This window comes from Trachurus japonicus, chromosome 21 (assembly GCF_045865225.1).
Source record: "Trachurus japonicus isolate A0001 chromosome 21, Traja_1.0".
In the NCBI taxonomy this organism is placed as follows: Eukaryota; Metazoa; Chordata; class Actinopteri; order Carangiformes; family Carangidae; genus Trachurus; species Trachurus japonicus.
Window position 1 is genome coordinate 11705587 of NC_140927.1, and position 18948 is coordinate 11724534.

Sequence of the window (18948 nt, forward strand, 5' to 3'; positions counted from 1 at the left end):
TTACCAGACCAATGGTTAACATTTTTAAAATCCAGCATGTTTGTATTGTAAACCACAAACAGCTCTATTGAGATGAATAATGGGAAATGTAGTTGGGGAGCCTGTCTCCTCTAAATGAGGACCACACTGTGGTGTGTACCTGACAGGAATGCAAAATCACTGATATGTTTATCATGTTTTCAATTGCCTTTTAAAAGATTTGCCTTTCATTTTAAACCATGAACTGAAAAAATAATTACTTCTGTTGAATATCTTTAAACCTTTACAACAATAACACACCAGCATTGTCGACAGTTTTTAGCCTGGGCTCCTCTCAGCTGTTAACTATCCCACATGGGCTCAGCTACAACACTACTGACTACAACACTGCTGACTTCTGCGGAACAGCACAATTAATTGAGCTGCTATAAATATTTAATGAGTTTCACAAGACTGTTCCTCTCATGTACAGATCACATGCAATAGCACCAGAGTGATGAAAGGAGATACAAAGACCAGGAGGTGACAATGGAAACCGTGGGGTCCCGGTACACACCATCACAAAAATTCATCATGTATCCCAGTCAAAATCCTTCATACTGTTTGAGCTCCATTTGAATTTGGTGACTAAAGCGACAGAAACTGTAGCACATAATGCAGATCTGCAGACGCAATGGTAGCAGTTCAATTTGTGACTGTCAGGGTCTGAACACCCGACAAGGAATACGCACCGCATTTTATGTGACAAACAAGAAATATCCCGAACACACACACACATACACACACAGTCATAGACACTTCTCTTCTGACATTTATCTCTGATCACACTGCACCACCTCACTCCTTGGCTCATCAGTGAAGAGTAAAAATAGTCAAGTGGTGCTGACTGATAAAAGATGGTGTGAGGCTGCCTGGAGAGGCTGTCCTATAATTATACCGCAGATGGAGAGTTTTTAGACAGCCAAGCAAATAAACACGTAAAAACACTTCTGATAAAAATGCCTACCCGGACTTCCAGGTACATGAACAGCAAGTTAAAGAGTGTGTGAGAGAAGTATTAAAAACAAACAAACAAAAACGGTGAGTTCATACTTGCAATGGAACATACAAGTCAGCATTGTTTTTGGAAGTAATCACCTTCCTTCCATCCTTCCAACAGATTTATTGATATTATCTGTCTTTTATCTTCATAGTATTTCAAAGTAAAAACACACAGAGAGACAGAGATGATGGGCAGTGAGGATCTACAGCCGAAATCAAATTTTAAATGTGCAATGTTCCTTGTTTGAAAAATAAAGCATCTCTTACCCTCCCACCTGTCCTGCAGGGTTTTCAAAACATTTTTCTTTCTTGAGATGGGGATCAATAGCATTGCATTACTACAGTAAAGTAGGATATTTTTACTGGCTTCATTGTTAAAGCTGCATCAAGCCAACTTCTTCTGTTGGCTGTACCAGTTGGTAGCTACAACTAACCCACAAACAATACCCATAAATAGCGCCATATACACTACACAAGCCAATTTCAACTCAAATGTCCCATTTGAGTAAACTGGGGGGATGAAAATGAACAGCTTTAGCCATTATTGAGCTAATTTTAGTTTGTATGGAGAGCTTCTTTTTTTCCTCAAAGGTTGTGATTGTTATTTCTGGTGTGCAGGGAATACTTAAATAAGAAATGAATGTACATATGCTGAATCTATAACATCAAAAAGGAAGGTGGATGAGCATCTCAGTTTCAGCCTTGCTTCCTGATTTGAGCCAATAAAATACATTGAACGGTCATTCTTCTGTTTGCATCAATATCATGTCTACAAATAAATCTTATGATGGACTGTAAGGTAAAAGAAATGCATGACTGCTGCAGATTCACTTTGTCCCATTAACAACGCCAAAACCAGGAGGATGCAGTGATGAAGATGAATCCTAGAGTAAAGACACAATTTTTTATATCTTTACAAATTGCTATGATTTATTTAGGTTAAGTTTCTCTAAACAAGCTCTACCCATGCGGGACAAAAGAGCTGAGAAAGATGCTGAAATTTAGAGTTTCAAAGAAGAAAAATCCTCGGTGTGAAATCCAAACCGTTAGCTATATCAGCTCAGACTATTATCACATACATCTGTGTTTCTGTGTGTCTGTTTCAGCAGCATTCAGAATGTATTGAGGTTAAGATCCCACTGATGATTGAAGCCGTGCAACAAACCTTGTATGGCCACATGGTGTCCACTAAAAATCAAGGCTTTTCAGCACACGCACACAGGCGCACACAGGCGCACACAGGCGCACACACACACACACACACACACACACACACACACACACACACACACTATAGGTGCATATCCACAAAATATGCACCTGAGCAAATGGGGTCATTCCTGCTTCTCATTCTAGTCAAACTCTCAATTTCCATTTTGAAGCCACTGTGGAATTGACATAATTTAATCTCTACTAAAAGTCCCTACAGTAGCAGCACAGGTGAGCATGAAGGAGGTTATTTTTAAATCATAGCATTATGAATAGACTACCATACTGTAATTATATTCAAAAACATTTTCAGACGATATTCAAGATATTTAATTTTCCCATTATCAAACATCAGCTAACAACTTTTCCTTGGAGAAAATCTTCAACTTCATATGCATATAAATGCTCGCAAGCCAACTCATTGAAATGATCCGTCTTGGTAATTTCCATAAAATTCACACAAAGATACATCATCTTCAGAGACTTCATAGACTTGATGAAAACAAAGAAAACTGCAGGAGAGCTGAAGGGACTGATGTCTGTTCATATCTGCAGTCTGTTTAACCTGCTGTGCTTCTAGTTTTGTGCAGCAGCTTGTGTTTAGACAATATTCAAGCTATTATAAATTTGGTTCAAGGGTTCCTCTGTTAAATTAAAATATTCTATTATACACCGCAGCATGCGTTTAAATGTATGCATGCGATGTAGAATTGGGAGTGAATAATGAGAAAAACAACAACAACAAAAATTCAATAATAATTATTTAAAAAGTAAAAAAAACAGAAATGTATACATTTAATTGCTTGGCCACATACAGCCTCTTTGAGAAGAAGAAAAATGGGTGTTCTAGTTAAAGGGGAAAAATTAAGGCTGTGATTTATAACTCTGACATTATCCTCTGCCTTATAAAGATTTCATAACTACAGAACAAGGACCCAAGTCACACACACACACACACACACACACACACACACACACACACACACACACACAGATTCATGCACACACTCATGAAGCAAAGCAAACACCCGGTGGACACTTCAGTCACTAATGATTAAAATTACACTCTGGCTCATATCTTAAATTAATAAAATACTTGAAACATAAGAGCTGTAACAAATGTAAGCAATCCCTCTTTTATTTGGTGTTAAATTCAGAGACTACATAGATTCTTTACACAAATATTTGCAGATATGTCTGACTCTACTGCTTTAAGAAGTGTATTCATATCTTCGACCTGCGTCATTCGCTGACATGTGAGGATGGCACGTCTCTGTGTTTATGCCTATGATTGTGTCTCTGCGTGCGAGATTTGTCTGTGTCCTCTTGGTGCAGGAGGAGGGGAAATGTGACTGAAGCATCTGGTGTGAGAAAGCGAGAAAGCTGAAGACAACCTCACTGCTGCGCTCAGAGGAGCTTCAGAGAGTGTGAATAGCAGGGGATCTGTTTATTGTGACAGTGTTTTACTTGTACAGAAACCCTGCAGCTATAATGCAGTATCATTGTGCTATGTGATGAGAGTTTAGGTCACAGAGAAGCATTAAAACCTGAAAGGGCAGCTTACTCAAATGTCTTAAGGTGTTGAAGTGTATAGCAGTTAATCACAACTGTTAACAAGTCGACACGCTGTTGATGTTGTGTTTTTCATTGAGTGACTTTAGCTGGGGTTTCTACTTTCACTGTATCATACCATTTAAATGCAAGGACTTTCCAGCGGTCTGCCTCTCAGCTGAAACTGACTCCCTGGGGCATGATGCAGCAGATGCCACTACTTCAGCTCTGCAAAAATACTGCCTTGTTGAAAAGTAAACAAAAAAAACAAAAAAGCACCACATGTCTATGTATAAAATTTGAGAGTTTTTCAAAAAATCAAAAAATATTTTCATGACTTATTTTTAAGTTTGCTGTTTGGTTAGGTCAGGTTACTGTGATAGGAGTGCGACATGAAAAATTTGATCTCTGTTTTTGGCCTTGTTGTAGTAGTGCCTCTGTTGATATTTGCGCATGCGCATACATCATACATCCAATGGTTTACAATGGTGAAACGAACATTTCACAGCAAATCTCGCGCATGTGCAGACATCAACAGAGCCACTGGGAGCTACTACTACGACAAGGCTAAAAACAGAGATCAAATTATTTTTTTCTGAACAACTTTTTCATGTTGAGGCTTCAGGACACTTCAGGTGTCAGTATGGACGAGCAGTATGGAGGTATTTGGATGTTTCATAGTGTGTATTTTGGATGATTCAAAAGTGAACTCTATCGGCCGCCATTATATGAAAATCTGTTGCCAGCCGGACCCCCGCTGGAACTCCTAAAGCATTTTGATAACTCCGTAAGTTCTTCAAACCCTTCCTTGGCATGACGGTGAGTAGAAAATTGGTGAAGTATCCCTTTAAAGGTTTGGTCCATTTTGTATGAACCATTAGGGCGTAAAGAGTACACAGATAATATGGACTCTTGGGTAAGCCATTCATTGGATTCATTCAGTCATCAGTTGTGTCATCAGTTGTACATGTTGTTATTTGAGAAAATGTTTCTAATTAAAGTTAATTCATGCAGCAATGATATCACAACGAGCACACAACGAAAAACTTAATTAGCAGTAAATTAAGTCAAGACTGAAACTGAGCCTGTAAAGAATAAAGATGTGGAATCTGGATAAATAATACTACAAAGGCTTTCAGCAGATTTAATGTAATTGTTTGTTTTATTAGATCCCCATTAGATGCTGAGCTTATAGCTACTCTTACTGGAGTCAATAGTTGGTCGGCTTTAATACCACAAAATACTGTGGTTAGTCTTCTCTGCTTTCACACCTGAAATGTGAACAACAACCTTCACACCAGCCTCCATGTAGTCTATCACTGCACAAATGCACCAGGGTTTGTGCCACACTAAACTGTCAATGTGTGAAAGCACCATTCATGTCAGGAGGAGTTGAGTCACCAAGCTTTTATTTTATTTTATTTTTACATGGTGAATCTATCTACGGTACTCTAAAATAAGAAGAGTTACGAAAAGAAGACACACCACAGAGAGTAGTAGCTCTGCACGGCAGCTAAAACCGCAACAACCCCACTCTGTCCCTGACAGGTCAAAGTACCCTTGTCCCCATTCTGCCAACAGGAAGATACCACACAGTGATGCCTCGTGCTGCTGAGGTCACAAAATCTCACACTAACTTTCTGCCATTCGTTACATAATTGCTAGTAAATGGCAAATACAGTCTCAGCAGATGCCATCCAATCATGACTTGTAAACGACTCCTCTTTACCACACTATACCTACAGAATTGAGACATTCAACCAATAAAGATGAACATACCAGTGGACAGCCAGTGTGTGACCACACTTTGCTTCACTATCCTATTGTCTTCTATTGGAACAACCAAAACTATCCGAGGAATGATGTCTTAACACTGAGCAGGCTATGTGGTGAAAACAATCAGAGTTAAGTCCATTGTTAAGTGAGTTAATCTGTGATTTGATCTGCCACCACGTTAACAATTTGCGTGGCTCCCATTTGCGTTCAAAACGTAGGGGATTCAGGGCAAATTATCCACTGCAAATTCCTGGCTCATCTGATTGTAGCCATCCAGTTTGAATACACATCTTTTAACATAATAATAGGTTCCTCTTCTGGCAGATGGTAGATAAGTGGAGAGGAAGCTCATGACATTTTACATCTGGGCTTAAAAGCAGTAATTGAGGGAAAATACCACAGTCCTCTTTGACATGGTTCTCTTGGAATTATGCAGCGTATATGAAATTTAACTTATGGCTTGTTAAGTGATCTTTAGAGGTTGCCATTAACCTTTATGCTTTATGTTGAACCCAAAGCTACATGTTTGTGTCACTTAAATATCAGTACAAGTTGCCACACTGTTGGTGGTCTGACTCTTTTCACTGAGAAATAGAAGAGCTTTAACATTCAAAATCACATTGGACATGTATATTATTTCTCATTGGAAAAGGGAGAATTAACATCATAAATTTCAGCTCCTGATTCCTTTGTCTGCTAAGTCACATAAGATTAAGTGACGAGGTAGAAGGAACTGGAGAAACATAAATGAACAGATTTTTCATTGAATATCCCAGTATCTAATTAGGTTTTTGGCTAATCTACATCATAGGAAGTCATGCTGCTGTGGTTAGGATTAGTAGGATTAGTACAAAAATTCAACTGCAGTGTCTGTTTAGAGTGCATTACCTATAATAACACAGCTCATGGTTTACAGTCTGGACATAAGGGCCCTGCCAGTCCCTCTGAAACCAATGTGTCATGGTGAGGAATTAGGCAGTTCCAGCAGACACTGATTAAATACACTTGAGGTGACTGAGTAAATGGGTTACAACACTCAGCCTGTGTTGAAAGCTGACATAGTGTATGTTGATGGTGAAAGGTCCACTGGTGTTTCTGTTGGTTATTTCTGCATAGAGTACTTGCTCTTAGTCAACAGTAATAACCAAAAATAACAATAATGGCTGCTGAGTCCATACTTTGGTGTGTCTTTCCTTCATGTCCATGTATGTCCATTGACATACACACTTGTATTGTAACAGTAGATTGAACAGTGGTAGGTCTGAATGTACTTCATGCATGAAAAGTATTTATAATGCAACAGTAATTCACTTGAAAGATGTGAGAGCCAGGCTGACCTCAAAGTGCCAGCAGCCTGGCTCATATAGATACAGACCACATATCGTACCTGACATTTTTTTTTCTTTCTTTTTTTTTTTTTATAGGAATAACTAACAGACTGGAATATAACGGCTGCAGCTAAAAGAGAAACAACAGGAAGTACATTATTTTGATTTCTAAATCTGACACCATATAGGCTGGCAACTTGGTATTTTACCAGTAAAAATAGTCCGCACATGGACGGAAGGGAAAACAAATGAATAAATGATTGTGTTTTCTACCCTGAGACAGACAGAAGGTGGAGGGGAGGGGGGTGACGCTGGGTGTATGAGTAAGGTAGAGCGGGAGAAGAAGATGGTGAGAGGAAGCTGAAGGAGGAGGAGGCTTGGATGAGAGGAAGAAAGGAGGGAAAGTAGGTGAGGAGGAGGGACTGGGGGAGTAAAATGCAGAGTGAGGTAGAACTGGAGCAAGAGATGGGGATGGGGGTGGGTGGGGGGTTTATTGGTACTATTGGTATTGTGTTTCTGCAGCGACTGCCCCATTATGATGAATGGCCTGCAGATACCACTGTACAGCTGAATGCAAACATCTCCTGTGTGTATTCGCTGCTTTCTGTGATCCATCATTTGTTTTTTTTGCCCTGGCTGCGTTATTCTCCCAGGTCGAGCAAATGAGACAGCAAAAGCAGCAGGAGTCAGTGAATGCATCTCTGACGACCACCAATGAATCCTGATAACGTTACTGTGGATCATAACAATGATCACCCTGTGTCTTGTCATAGATCTTCAGTCTTGCATACAAACATGTCCATTCTTGTCTAGTTTATCCCTGCTCATGGTGTGAATAGCAATCAACCAAGTCCATCTGCCTCTACTCTCACCAGCTGGTCTTATTCTATATATTTCTTACCATCAATAAATCCACTAACCAGACCAAACAGAACAGTGCATTTTGGTCTCTTGGTATTTCCCATCGAATCAAAGTTGTATAGTCTTAAAAGGTTAAAAGTACAGCTGGACACTACAGTGTTAAGCAAATGCCACTAATACAGAGGGAAAATTACAAATGTGCTTTGGATTATTTTCAGTCAGATAACATGATAAAGACAACAACAACACAATCAAGTGGGCAGGTATTCTTTCAAATTAGAATTTGTGCTTTATGGTTGTATGCGCTTGCCAGCCACATTCCCAGAAACAATCTACCCTTACAGCATTGAATAATGGCTAGATGTAGTTTTACAGAACATCATGATGTCACAGTGAAGTTGGCCTATGACCTTTAGGACATAAAATGCCATTACTTCAGAACTTTATCCTATTAAACAGCTCTGTTAAATTGGATTAGAGGATAGGTTTGTGAGTCAAGGCCAAAAATGTGTTTTGTGGAGTGACCTTTGACCATCATAATCGATCATGTATCAAATCTGAAGAAATGTGTTTAAGGTGGTCATGAGATATCAAATCTAAGAGGCCAAAATCATGTCAACCTTGACCTTTCATGACCAAATTCAGCCTACAGAGGAGAACCTGCATATAAAATGTTATTTCATCTAAATGTGTAATGTCAGCCACCAAACTGGGTCATGTGTAACCAGAGACGAGCTGAGTTTAAACCTGTGACAGGCCAGTGGTACGAAGCAAACAAGGCTTTAATTGTGCCCTCCTCACCACGTGTCACATATGCGGTTTTTGTGTGAAGTTGTATCTCAGAGCAAAGTTTTTTATCCACTGGCTGGTCAGGCCCCTCCCACCTACAGCTACAAAGTTGTGGCTCAAATAGATAAAGTGATGGTTTATTTATAACTGTGTCAGGCTTTTACTTTATGTATCTGGGTTAAATCAGCGTAATTACAGCTCCGCTGCAGAGACAGAAAGAAGGAGAGAGCAAACAAGTGACACGGACAGGGGAAAAGAGAAAAAATCTTTCTTTCTTTCTTTCTTTCATCTTTGGCCTTATTTCGACTTTGCAGCTTTCCATTTCCTGCTGTCTAATACTGACTTTCTCTTCTTTACTTTTTCACTCACACAACCTGTCCTCGTTTCTCTGTTATTTCCCCCGTCTGTCCTGCTGTGCTGATATTTATTCATCCTCTTCTTCCTATTTTGCCCTGGCTCCCTCGCTCTGTTGTTCCCTCCTCACATAATCTTCTCTTCTCCTTGCTCAAACATTAAATGGCTGTTGGCAGTGCCACTGATTGATCATGTGGCAGTCTATTAGTCCACAGGCCAGCTACAACAGCCTGCTTCTTGAAGGCCTGCGGGCCAATCTGAAAATCATCCTTGTTGGTGTGCAGTCCATTGCCCACTCTGAATATGGAACAGATTTTCCTGTCGCTGCTTAGCAAGCACAATCCAAATGCATCACACGATCACAATGCAGAAACCCCCTTATACCTGATAATGAAACAACATCTATTCACCCGTGCTGAGACTTTTCATGTGAAGCATTAGAAGGTTGAAAAAACAAATGTGAAATTCTCCTCACAGTTCACCACAGCCAGAAGAAAAATAATGCAAAGATGTCCCAGTAAAATAAAGTGTAAACTAAAGGAAATATGTCTTTCTTCTATTTCATTTACTGTAACTGAGGTTTTCACCGAAGAAGAAGTTTGAAGTTTGATGAGGGACAATAGGGGACCTGTAGGCCCTTCACCTCCATTGTGTTCACTGAGCAGCTCACGTCTCTGCCCCGCTGATCTCAAAACAACATGCACCGATAATTAAAGGTAATGAACCTACTCCTATGACTGCAGGGATTATGGCAATAGGCATATTTACCAAAATGTTGAACTATCCTTTTAAGTTGTTACTCTTCTCCATCACTATTTATCAGATGCAACCAGACTGCCATTGTAACCATGACAACAAAGTCAGTCTAATTGTAACCAAGTATTTATTTAAACCTAAAGCACCACCTTTTCCTAAACTTAACCAAACCCTGACCAGTCATTATGGTCACCATGTGTGGTTATTATTGTAACCATGACAACCGAGGTATGGTATGCTGATGATGCTTTCCAAGAGATGTTATGCATCTATCAAAGGGCTGAAACAAACAAACTAATTGGCTGATAGGCTACCTGGGGAAACAAACAACATACAGGAATTGTTTCCTGTTGTTTCAATGGTGTCACCCATTTACAAAAATAGCAGAAATAGCCATGCACAGGAGGGGTGGTGTCTGTTACAGAAGTTAGATCTTTTCGCAATTTCATTTTTGCATAGTCACTTTTTCCAAAGAAAGACCTTTATTCATGTGTCCAAATCACCTGCGCCGACTCACATGTCTTAGTCTATACTGACTTGACTTCCTCAAAGAAACATGATGCTATCTTGTGGTTTCCTGTTTGTCCATCACATCTCTCAGAGTCTATCTAATTATTCCTTTACACATGGTGGCTAAACAGCACAATGACCCAGCTATCCATGCCTCTTGAAGCGAGGTCCCTGCTCACTCCCTGAGCCGGATTAGTCTGATAAAGCATCAAAGACTCGCATCACTTTCACAGGTGAACAGCAACACAAAACATAGATTCTCAAGAAAGGTTGTGAGCTAACACAGAGCAGCCGTTATTCATGACCAAGACGTTCAAGAGTCAATTCAACAGAGCTAAGGAAGATAGTCTTGAACTTTCATCCTTTCTATAGGTTAAAAAAGGTTTCAGAGGGGCAGTGGATCTTTGAAATTTTCATTGGAGAGAGAAAAAGGAGACATCAGATGAAAGGGGGGAAAGAGGAAGAGAAAATAAATCAAATGACAGATACAGAGGACTTTGACTTGTACTGTGCTTTATTAAAACATACCCAGAGGAAAACCTGTAAGAACTATGGACCAGTCACTGGTTGGTTGTGTAGAATCAAATCAGCATCTGAGTTTGCACAAATCATATATAAAAGCAGAGAGAAAACTGAAGGTGAGACAGCACATAAAGAAGAGGTAAAGAAAGTAGAGGGTAGGGAAACAAGCTGACAGGACGTAAAAGATAAAAGATGGAAGATGTAGAGAGAGAGAGAGAGAAGAGAGAGAGAAAGTAGGCCACCGGCAGGAGGAAACAGCACGATGGTGTTCTTTAAAGTTGAGCCATCGCAACCACTAAATCCTGACACTGCGTGCCAGGACCCGTCCTGCCTCATCCCCTGGTACCATTGCAACTTTCAGAGCTTCACTCCACACCTCCATATCCATCTGTCTCTCACTCTCTCTGGTCCCTCTACTGCCCTTCACTAAAGTTGTCTCCTCTTCACAGCCTCTCTCCCATAGTTCCTGCTCTCTATGCTGTGTGGTGACAGAGGAGTGGAGCGTTGCATTCATTTATTCATTTCCTAACCCAGTGCCCCTGACCATCCTCCTGAGGCTGCCGTTATGTCTGGTGGAGGCGAGCGTGTCTACACTTCCCTCCACTCATCCCCCCCTTTTCTTTTGTTCCTCCCTGGTTGTCTCCCAGCAGCCCGACTGTCTCCCCCGGTTTCAGTGGTTCATATTTTTTTGTGGGTCATCGTGTTCCTCTGTTTAAGTCTCTCTGTTCTCTGCCGACCTATGTCCACACACACACTGTCCTCATCTATCTGCGCTCCGCAGTACGTTTTCATTCTTCCTTGCACGGGTTATGAATCAACAACAGGTCATTCACACACTAAAGGTGATCTATCTTCTGGGAGCTGTATTCATTCACACCGGCATTTCTATTAGTTTCACTTCAGATTCATACGGAGACCTTGTGAGAACCTGAAACACATCTGATATTTCCACATAAACACACCATAGTTTAGCATCTTCATCATCATCACCTTGCTCATACGGTTTATGGTTTAAGTTGAGGTGGCTGATCATTTACACGTTCATTTACATGTTCAGAAGATATGGAGCAACTTTATTATTAATCTGCAGTCATGTGTCTGGGCCCAGACAAATGTACAGTACGTCCTGTTCCCTTTGCCTTCAGCAAAATAGTGACTCTGAAGATGCTAGCACTAGATGCTTGTGCTACAGTGAACTTGAGAGCTGAGTGATTACTATCTATTTTATCACTTAAAGTGACATGTTTCAGTATCCATGTGATGTATTGTAAACAAATATCATTTCCTACAGCAGCTTTAACTGAAGCACATCTCATGTAAATGCTAAATGCTGTGTGGGCGACTGAATCAACTACGTAAGTGATATATTGAAGCAGCTTGTTTTGCTCATATCTCCCTTGTGTAGTGTCTCTCTTTGTTACGTGAAGATCCAAGCAGCTTCATCACTTAAAAAATAAGTTTGTGCTTTGTGAGGAAAGGAGATGACAAAAGGTCTGAGATGATAGCATGACTTGAAACAGATGCTTTACCAAGATGACAAAACCACATCCCCTTTTGCTCTGCCAACAGCAGGCTACACGTAAGACCCCCATGCCTATCATAAGACAACAAATTGTGTGTCGAAATTGTTGCCACATCCATGCAACATCAGAGGCATCACAGCTACAGCGTGTTGTGATCTGAACAGCGTCCAAAATGCAAAGTCAAAAAGAAAAAAAATAACTATATTTTTTAATATTTTTGCCCCAGACCAAATTGCTAACACTATCTATCTATCTATCTATCTATCTATCTATCTATCTATCTATCTATCTATCTATCTATCTATCTATCTATCTATCTATCTATCTATCTATCTATCTATCTATCTATCTATCTATCTATCTATCTATCTGTGGGTGGGAGGTGCAAGGCTCTAATTCAGTGTTTTACAGTCATGGCTCAGCTCCAGCATGGCTAAAGGCACATGCTCACTTGTTGTCATACGGCTCATGACAGGAAATGTGTCTGATCTTTCTTGATACGCTAACTTGGAATTAGTGGCTATTGCACGTGGCTTTCAATTTCCCTTGTTTAAAAAAAAACTTCTTTTAAAATGTTAAAATACTTGGACACACTAAAGACTCAATTTACTGTAAAATATGTCCTCAGTGAACTGAATCAATTCCCTTTTTTTCATGTGGACTTTTACAGTAATAGCAACACACACAGTTGTTATTGACATCCTGCCCTCTCCCTGCTGCTTGCTGCCCAAATAAATATCTCCACTTGGCTTTTAAAACAAACAGATCTTGTGGTAGAATCCTCAATCTGTGAGTTACAGATTTTATTTGACTTTGTGATTAGTTAGGGTTTGTTTTCCAACTGTTTTCAACCTGTGGAGAACAATAGATAACCCCCCCTGCATCCACTCAAGTTTCACATTGCTAAACAACTCACACATTTACATTTACACAGATGCAGACGTTTAGATGACACAATCTCCTCTTAGTCAACAGTGAGGGAAATGAGCTGACACTCAGTCTACTCATGATTGCACAATGTTCCAACAAAGTGACGCTGGCACTGTAGTACATGTTGCATGTGTGTAAATACAGGCATGTGTTTTAATACTCACTGAAAGCTGCCACAGCCAGTATGAGTGTGACCACAATGGAGACCCAGGAGACCCAAAGCGCCTTCTTCCTGTAGCTCTGGGCTTCATGAGGCTTCAGGCGCATGCTGCTCTCAAGGAGACCTGCAGTGAAACACAGAAGCTCTGTTACAAGGACAACTCCTTTTTTTACTGTATAAACTCTAAAATGGCATGCTTTGCCAGCTTGGGGTGACATAAAAGTTGTTATGTGAGCTAAGATAAAAACAAATATTTGGTTCAATGAAAAAATGTTGGTTGTATGAAGCTTGTATCTTCATCTTAGAGTCAAAGAGCATTGCTGTAAAAAAAAGAAAAAGAAAAAAGAAATAGAAAGAAAGAAAGAAAGAAAGAAAGAAAGAAAGAAAGAAAGAAAGAAAGAAAGAAAGAAAGAAAGAAAGAAAGAAAACAGTCAGCTGAACATCCATGCACACTCTCAATTAATTCACTCATACACACAGGTTTTTGAATAAGTAATTACATATTTTGACTTTGGTTGGAAGTATTTGGTTCATGGCTATAATGATAAAGCCTCTAATATGACAGACACATGAAGATAATGGTTAGGTGCTGCCTTCTGTCAGAGAATTAAGCATTGTGTCACCAGCTGTGTTATGCCAAAGTCTGGCTCCTGCAGCATAGCAACCTTGTCAAAATAATTGAAACTGAAGCTTTAATACTCTTGATTTACTGAGCAGAAGCGCAATATTGCATTTAACAGCGTAATCCTCAGTTTCTCTGTCTCTGATGTTGTTTGTCGCTATATTATATTCAATTCTAGCCAGCAGTGCATCTTGAGACACGCTGGGCCACACAAGAGAAGAGCACAATACAGTGGTAATTTTAGTGTGTGTGCAATAACAAATAGGTCAGATTGTTTTTTACTTCCAGGAAAATGTTGTGTTTTTGTTGTCAGGAAAATTGAAGCCAGTAATTGCTTCCACTTTTCCAGTTGATTTTACTTTCGAGGAAAATTCTCTCAGTTTTTCCCAGAGGCCAGAGGTCAGGCACTGCTCAACACATGCTCCTTGAATTGGTTCGTCATACAGTCACCGTTGTGACAAATTCAGTTCAATTCAAAGTGAAGAGTTTCCTCTGCCACCCTCATGCATCCTTCTAAGATGGCACAAGGGGCCACGGGGCATTTTGCCCAGAAGGACCACAGATCAGTGAATCACAACACAGGGACAGCTTCACAGGTTTAACCTTCTCTACTGACCTTCATCTGACTCTACTACCCTGAACACTTACAGCAACAAAGACATGAACAGGATAAAGTTCCTCAGAAATATGCAAAGAAGTTATAGAATAATCATTTAGAAAAAAAAACCCCAGCAAAGTCTACTTGAAGAGGAACTACGCAGGATTTGTAGCTTAACTATGCTACATTTTTACCTTAATTAAACAGCTTTGGAGTAATTGTGATGGTTTAATGGCTTAACTTGTTACGGGGGAGAATGGAGCCTCTCTGCCTTCCACGTGTGTATCACTTATTGCGTCTCTTGGCTGAAAAACAACTTTGCAAGATCTGTGCCGTCACCCCGGGGTCCCAGCTCTCGTCCCTGCGGCACCGCGATACAAACACCCCATCTTTTGTTTATGACAGATTAAACTACACAAATACACATTGTAACATTCGATATATATAACGTTGTCTACCGCTCTAATGATTTATTTCTCGTTGACATCGTTGTAAACAAATGCACATGGCCAGGACGAGGGTTAGCAAAACAGCGAAAAAAGTGACCAGACTTGCATAGCTCCTCTTTAAGTCAATCAAGAGATTGACTTTAGATCAAGAGTAGATTATTGTGAAGACCATCAGGGTCAGCTCACTTTCAAAAACACAATTCACACACAATTTCTATCAGACAAAACAAAGACAAAATCAACAGTAAAAACCCTGATTCTGTGGATGAAGTCTCTGCCTAAAGTCACAGACAAAACAGCCCAGACCCTGAACTGCCCCAAGCTGTTCCATTATCATGAAATGTGAAGCTGGCTCTGCAGATTCATGTAATATTTAGAAGCCTTAAGTTTTGCATCCAAAGGGTTTTTTTTTATGCGACCAGTTGTCATTCTACCCAGAAATCTGTCTTGGGTGTTTTCGTGTTCGACTGCTACAGCTTGGCAAACATAAACAGGCAGTAAATGGGAACTAATGAAAGGGAAAACATGGCCCCTTTAAGCTTTGAACATACAAAACCAAATGTTCTGGAAGCAATTTAGTAATCATATTAGGAAATTACCTGAGTATTCTAATTTAGGTCTGTCTATCTATCTATCTATCTATCTATCTATCTATCTATCTATCTATCTATCTATCTATCTATCTATCTATCTATCTATCTATCTGAGATGTTTTTGAGGACGGTATTGATGGTTTTGGGGAATTTTCTCTGAATGTGTCACAGAGGGAATCGCTCCAGAAAGAACTGCTGATAGAGAACTGATAAAGTCATGTGATTGTTTTACAGAGTCAGAGGCCCTCTATACTGTTTCAAACACGACTGATGACCAAGTCAGTTTTCAGAAGTGAAAATCAAACCATTAAGTAAAACTGCACTTTGTTAGTATTGCAATTACGTACATTTTTAAGACCCACAAGAGGCTCAGACTACAAATCAGTTCACTCCACAATCACTTACTGTAATCTGGGTAAAGCTCCAAAACATTCTACATCATACATTTCCCATAATGCAACTCATAGTACATATTTTGTTAGGTAGTCTGCCTTGTAAATTCCTCTTGGTGCAAATTGAACATATCCAGTTTGTGTTGTGCTTCGTTAGGAATTTGGTCCTAATAAAGAGATTCCCCAACTTCCATCCAAAAGCTTGTTGCTAGGGAAGTACACTGCAGTACCTTTTGTTCGTTTTGCACTCCCACAATCCAGTGGTATAATCATAACAGGTCTGACACAGTTATTTGACTTTTCCTTCTTTTCTTTACCTTTTTTGTACATTTACCCATTTTGTCTGGAATGGCCAGTTCACTCTGCCTGCAGGACTTGATGTTGCTAACTACTGTATGTAGTGTGGGTGTAGACAGAAGGAGATGCAGACAGGGCATCCAAAGGCAGACACAGTCCCTCACTAGCTTCCCAGCAACTGCTCTCTGGTATCTGACTTTGGTTTAGTTAAGGATATCATTTGTTACAATCAGACCCTTTTTATATCCAAGTGCATCAGGCTGCATCTAGAAAAAAAAAACCTTTTGATTTAAAAATGTACATGTGAGGCAGAAGCATTTGGCATTTTTGCAACCATACCTTATTAAATCAATTGATTTGGTTTTTTACTTTTTCTTTGAAGATAAAACTTAGTACAAGGCTCATGCCTAAAGCAGGTTAAAATGATCTGGAAGGCCACTGGGTCACAGCAGGAGCAGGATCAGTTTGCAGCATGATTGGCTAATTAAGTCAACTGTCGTACAACTCTCTCTCTCTCTCTCTCTCTCTCTCTCTCTCTCTCTCTCTCTCCCCCGCACTCTCTCTGTACACACATGGAGCAACATGACAACACTTTTTTTACTGTCACTCTCATATGCTCTGCAGTGTGGTTTTCTATGGATATTAGTTCCCTGCAAATGCAGGATCACAAATCGCCTTAGTAAATGAGATTTTCAAAGCATATCAACTACAAAATGAAGGCACCAAACAAGTGCCCCCAAATCTTTGATTGAAACTCAAAAACGTCTTTGAAAACCATATTAGCAAGACTAGCTAACTAGTTTGCGTGTGTTTTGTTTGTGTGTGTCCTCTGTGTGTGTAGCGGAGGGGGAAGTGAGACAGCATGGTTTAATCACTTTGCTCACATGATCCCTGGCTGGGGGATCAGACAGGAGGCATGTGCTCAACATCTCCTCATGCAGCGCTCTCTGACACACACATACCGGTTTATGTCAGTGAACATCTCTCTTGACACTTGAACACTTGTCATAACTGTCTTTTCTAAAAATAAATACCATCAGGCATCAATAACCTGATTTCACGCCTCCCAACCACATTCACTAGAAGATACAGAGTGAATATAATCCTTGTGGGTGAAGAATAACCTGAGAGAAGTCAATTATAATTATTAAAAAATGATTTAAATCTATCTATGTTCTGAACTTTTTCCTAGATATTATTATTATACATTATTACCTATGATATACTTCAGATATTACTGATCCTTCCTTAAAAGGAAACTGTCTCTGGCTTGGAAAACCATGATCAGAAGCCAGCAGACGTTTTCTAACAGGGACATTTATGTAAATAGGAGAGAGCTGAGGAAAGCGGGGGAGGGAGGAGAGTGTGAAATATTGTGTAGAAATGTGTGATGTGTGCCACTGATTGTTTAAACCTCCAAATATTCAAACTGCAGCTTTCGATATCTCTGTGAGCTAAACACAAGCTAACAGTTATGGCACCTCACTCAACATCACAAGTGAAGTAACACAAGAGATTTCATGCATCTAAAGGGACATTCCACCAATGTTACGCATAAAAAAAATCTCGCCAGTCTGAATTAGTACTGCTTCAGCTTGTTAAAACCGCATTGAGTAACAGTGACATTATGATTCTCGAGAAGTTCTGTCAAATCTGAGAAAATAATACAGCTGACGTCATCAGGTTTGGTCTAAATTTGGAAGTGGTAGCTGTGTAAAGTCTTGCAAAGTGAAAGTGTGAATTTACAAAGCTGTTCAGCAGGCAGAGTGGAAGATGCTATTGAGTTGCAGTGGATCCAGTGTTTTTGGAACTTGACCCATATGAGGGATAAAAGCTGATGTATCTCAGCCTCTGCTGCTTTGATTTCCACCATTTCCACCATCTGTCTCTCACAAGCTCTGCAGAAGTGTGACACTGAATCACTGGAGCACTCCTTAAAGGGATCAATCTTCCACAGGAATCAATCAGAGTTAAAATCTTTCAACTGATCAGTGGCTTTGAGACATTCAAGGAACAAGAACATCTATCTTTTGTAGCAGATGTAAATGTGCTGTTCAAAAATCCTTGATTCTCACTTCATATATTTATAATTTCATGACTTGGCACAAATGTATGGTAGATGAGTCCAGCTATTGGAAATGAGCCGAAACCAATCAGCATGCAGGAAGCTGACTTCAATAATCATTTGTGTTTCCTCATGTTAGTGTTATTAGGAGGCTATATTAGGAAAAGCTCACTGGTTTTAATTAACATGACAGATATCCTTTGCATTACATCCAATAAACCTACTGGAAGCCTATGTAAAATGAACAACAGGTTCAGGATCTATAGTGAAGCGTAACTGAAGGCCTCTTGTAATCCACTGTGAAATGTTACGTTTAACAGGTTTTACGCACATTAGATGATGAATGGGATTATACTAGTCTTAAAAGAAGAAAATAAATCACACGTACACACACGTGGTTAAAGAAATGCAAATGCACACTAAGAGTTTGTGACACAGCCTACATGTGATTAGTATTAGACTTAAGTCTTGAAGCAGACTGAAGCTGTGTCTCTCGGTCCATGTTTGACAACTTTATGCACTGATGCAATGAAATGTCTAAAACTGAGAGGAATGAATGAATGAATGAATTAATTAATTAATTAATGGATGGGGAATTGAATCAGTTTAACAATGTTTTCAATTTTAAATTCAACTTTTGCTT

At 39.7% G+C, this 18948-nt stretch overlaps 1 protein-coding gene across 1 annotated transcript in view; it reads right to left on the bottom strand.

Moving 5' to 3' along the window:
* The window catches only part of tmem163a (transmembrane protein 163a), a 59361-nt gene that overhangs the window by 39670 nt on the left and 743 nt on the right, over positions 1-18948 (bottom strand). Inside the window, exon 2 of the mRNA XM_085765257.1 lies at positions 13294-13413. Coding sequence (XP_085621383.1) covers positions 13294-13413 — 120 coding nt within the window. The remainder of the gene's footprint in view (positions 1-13293; positions 13414-18948) is intronic.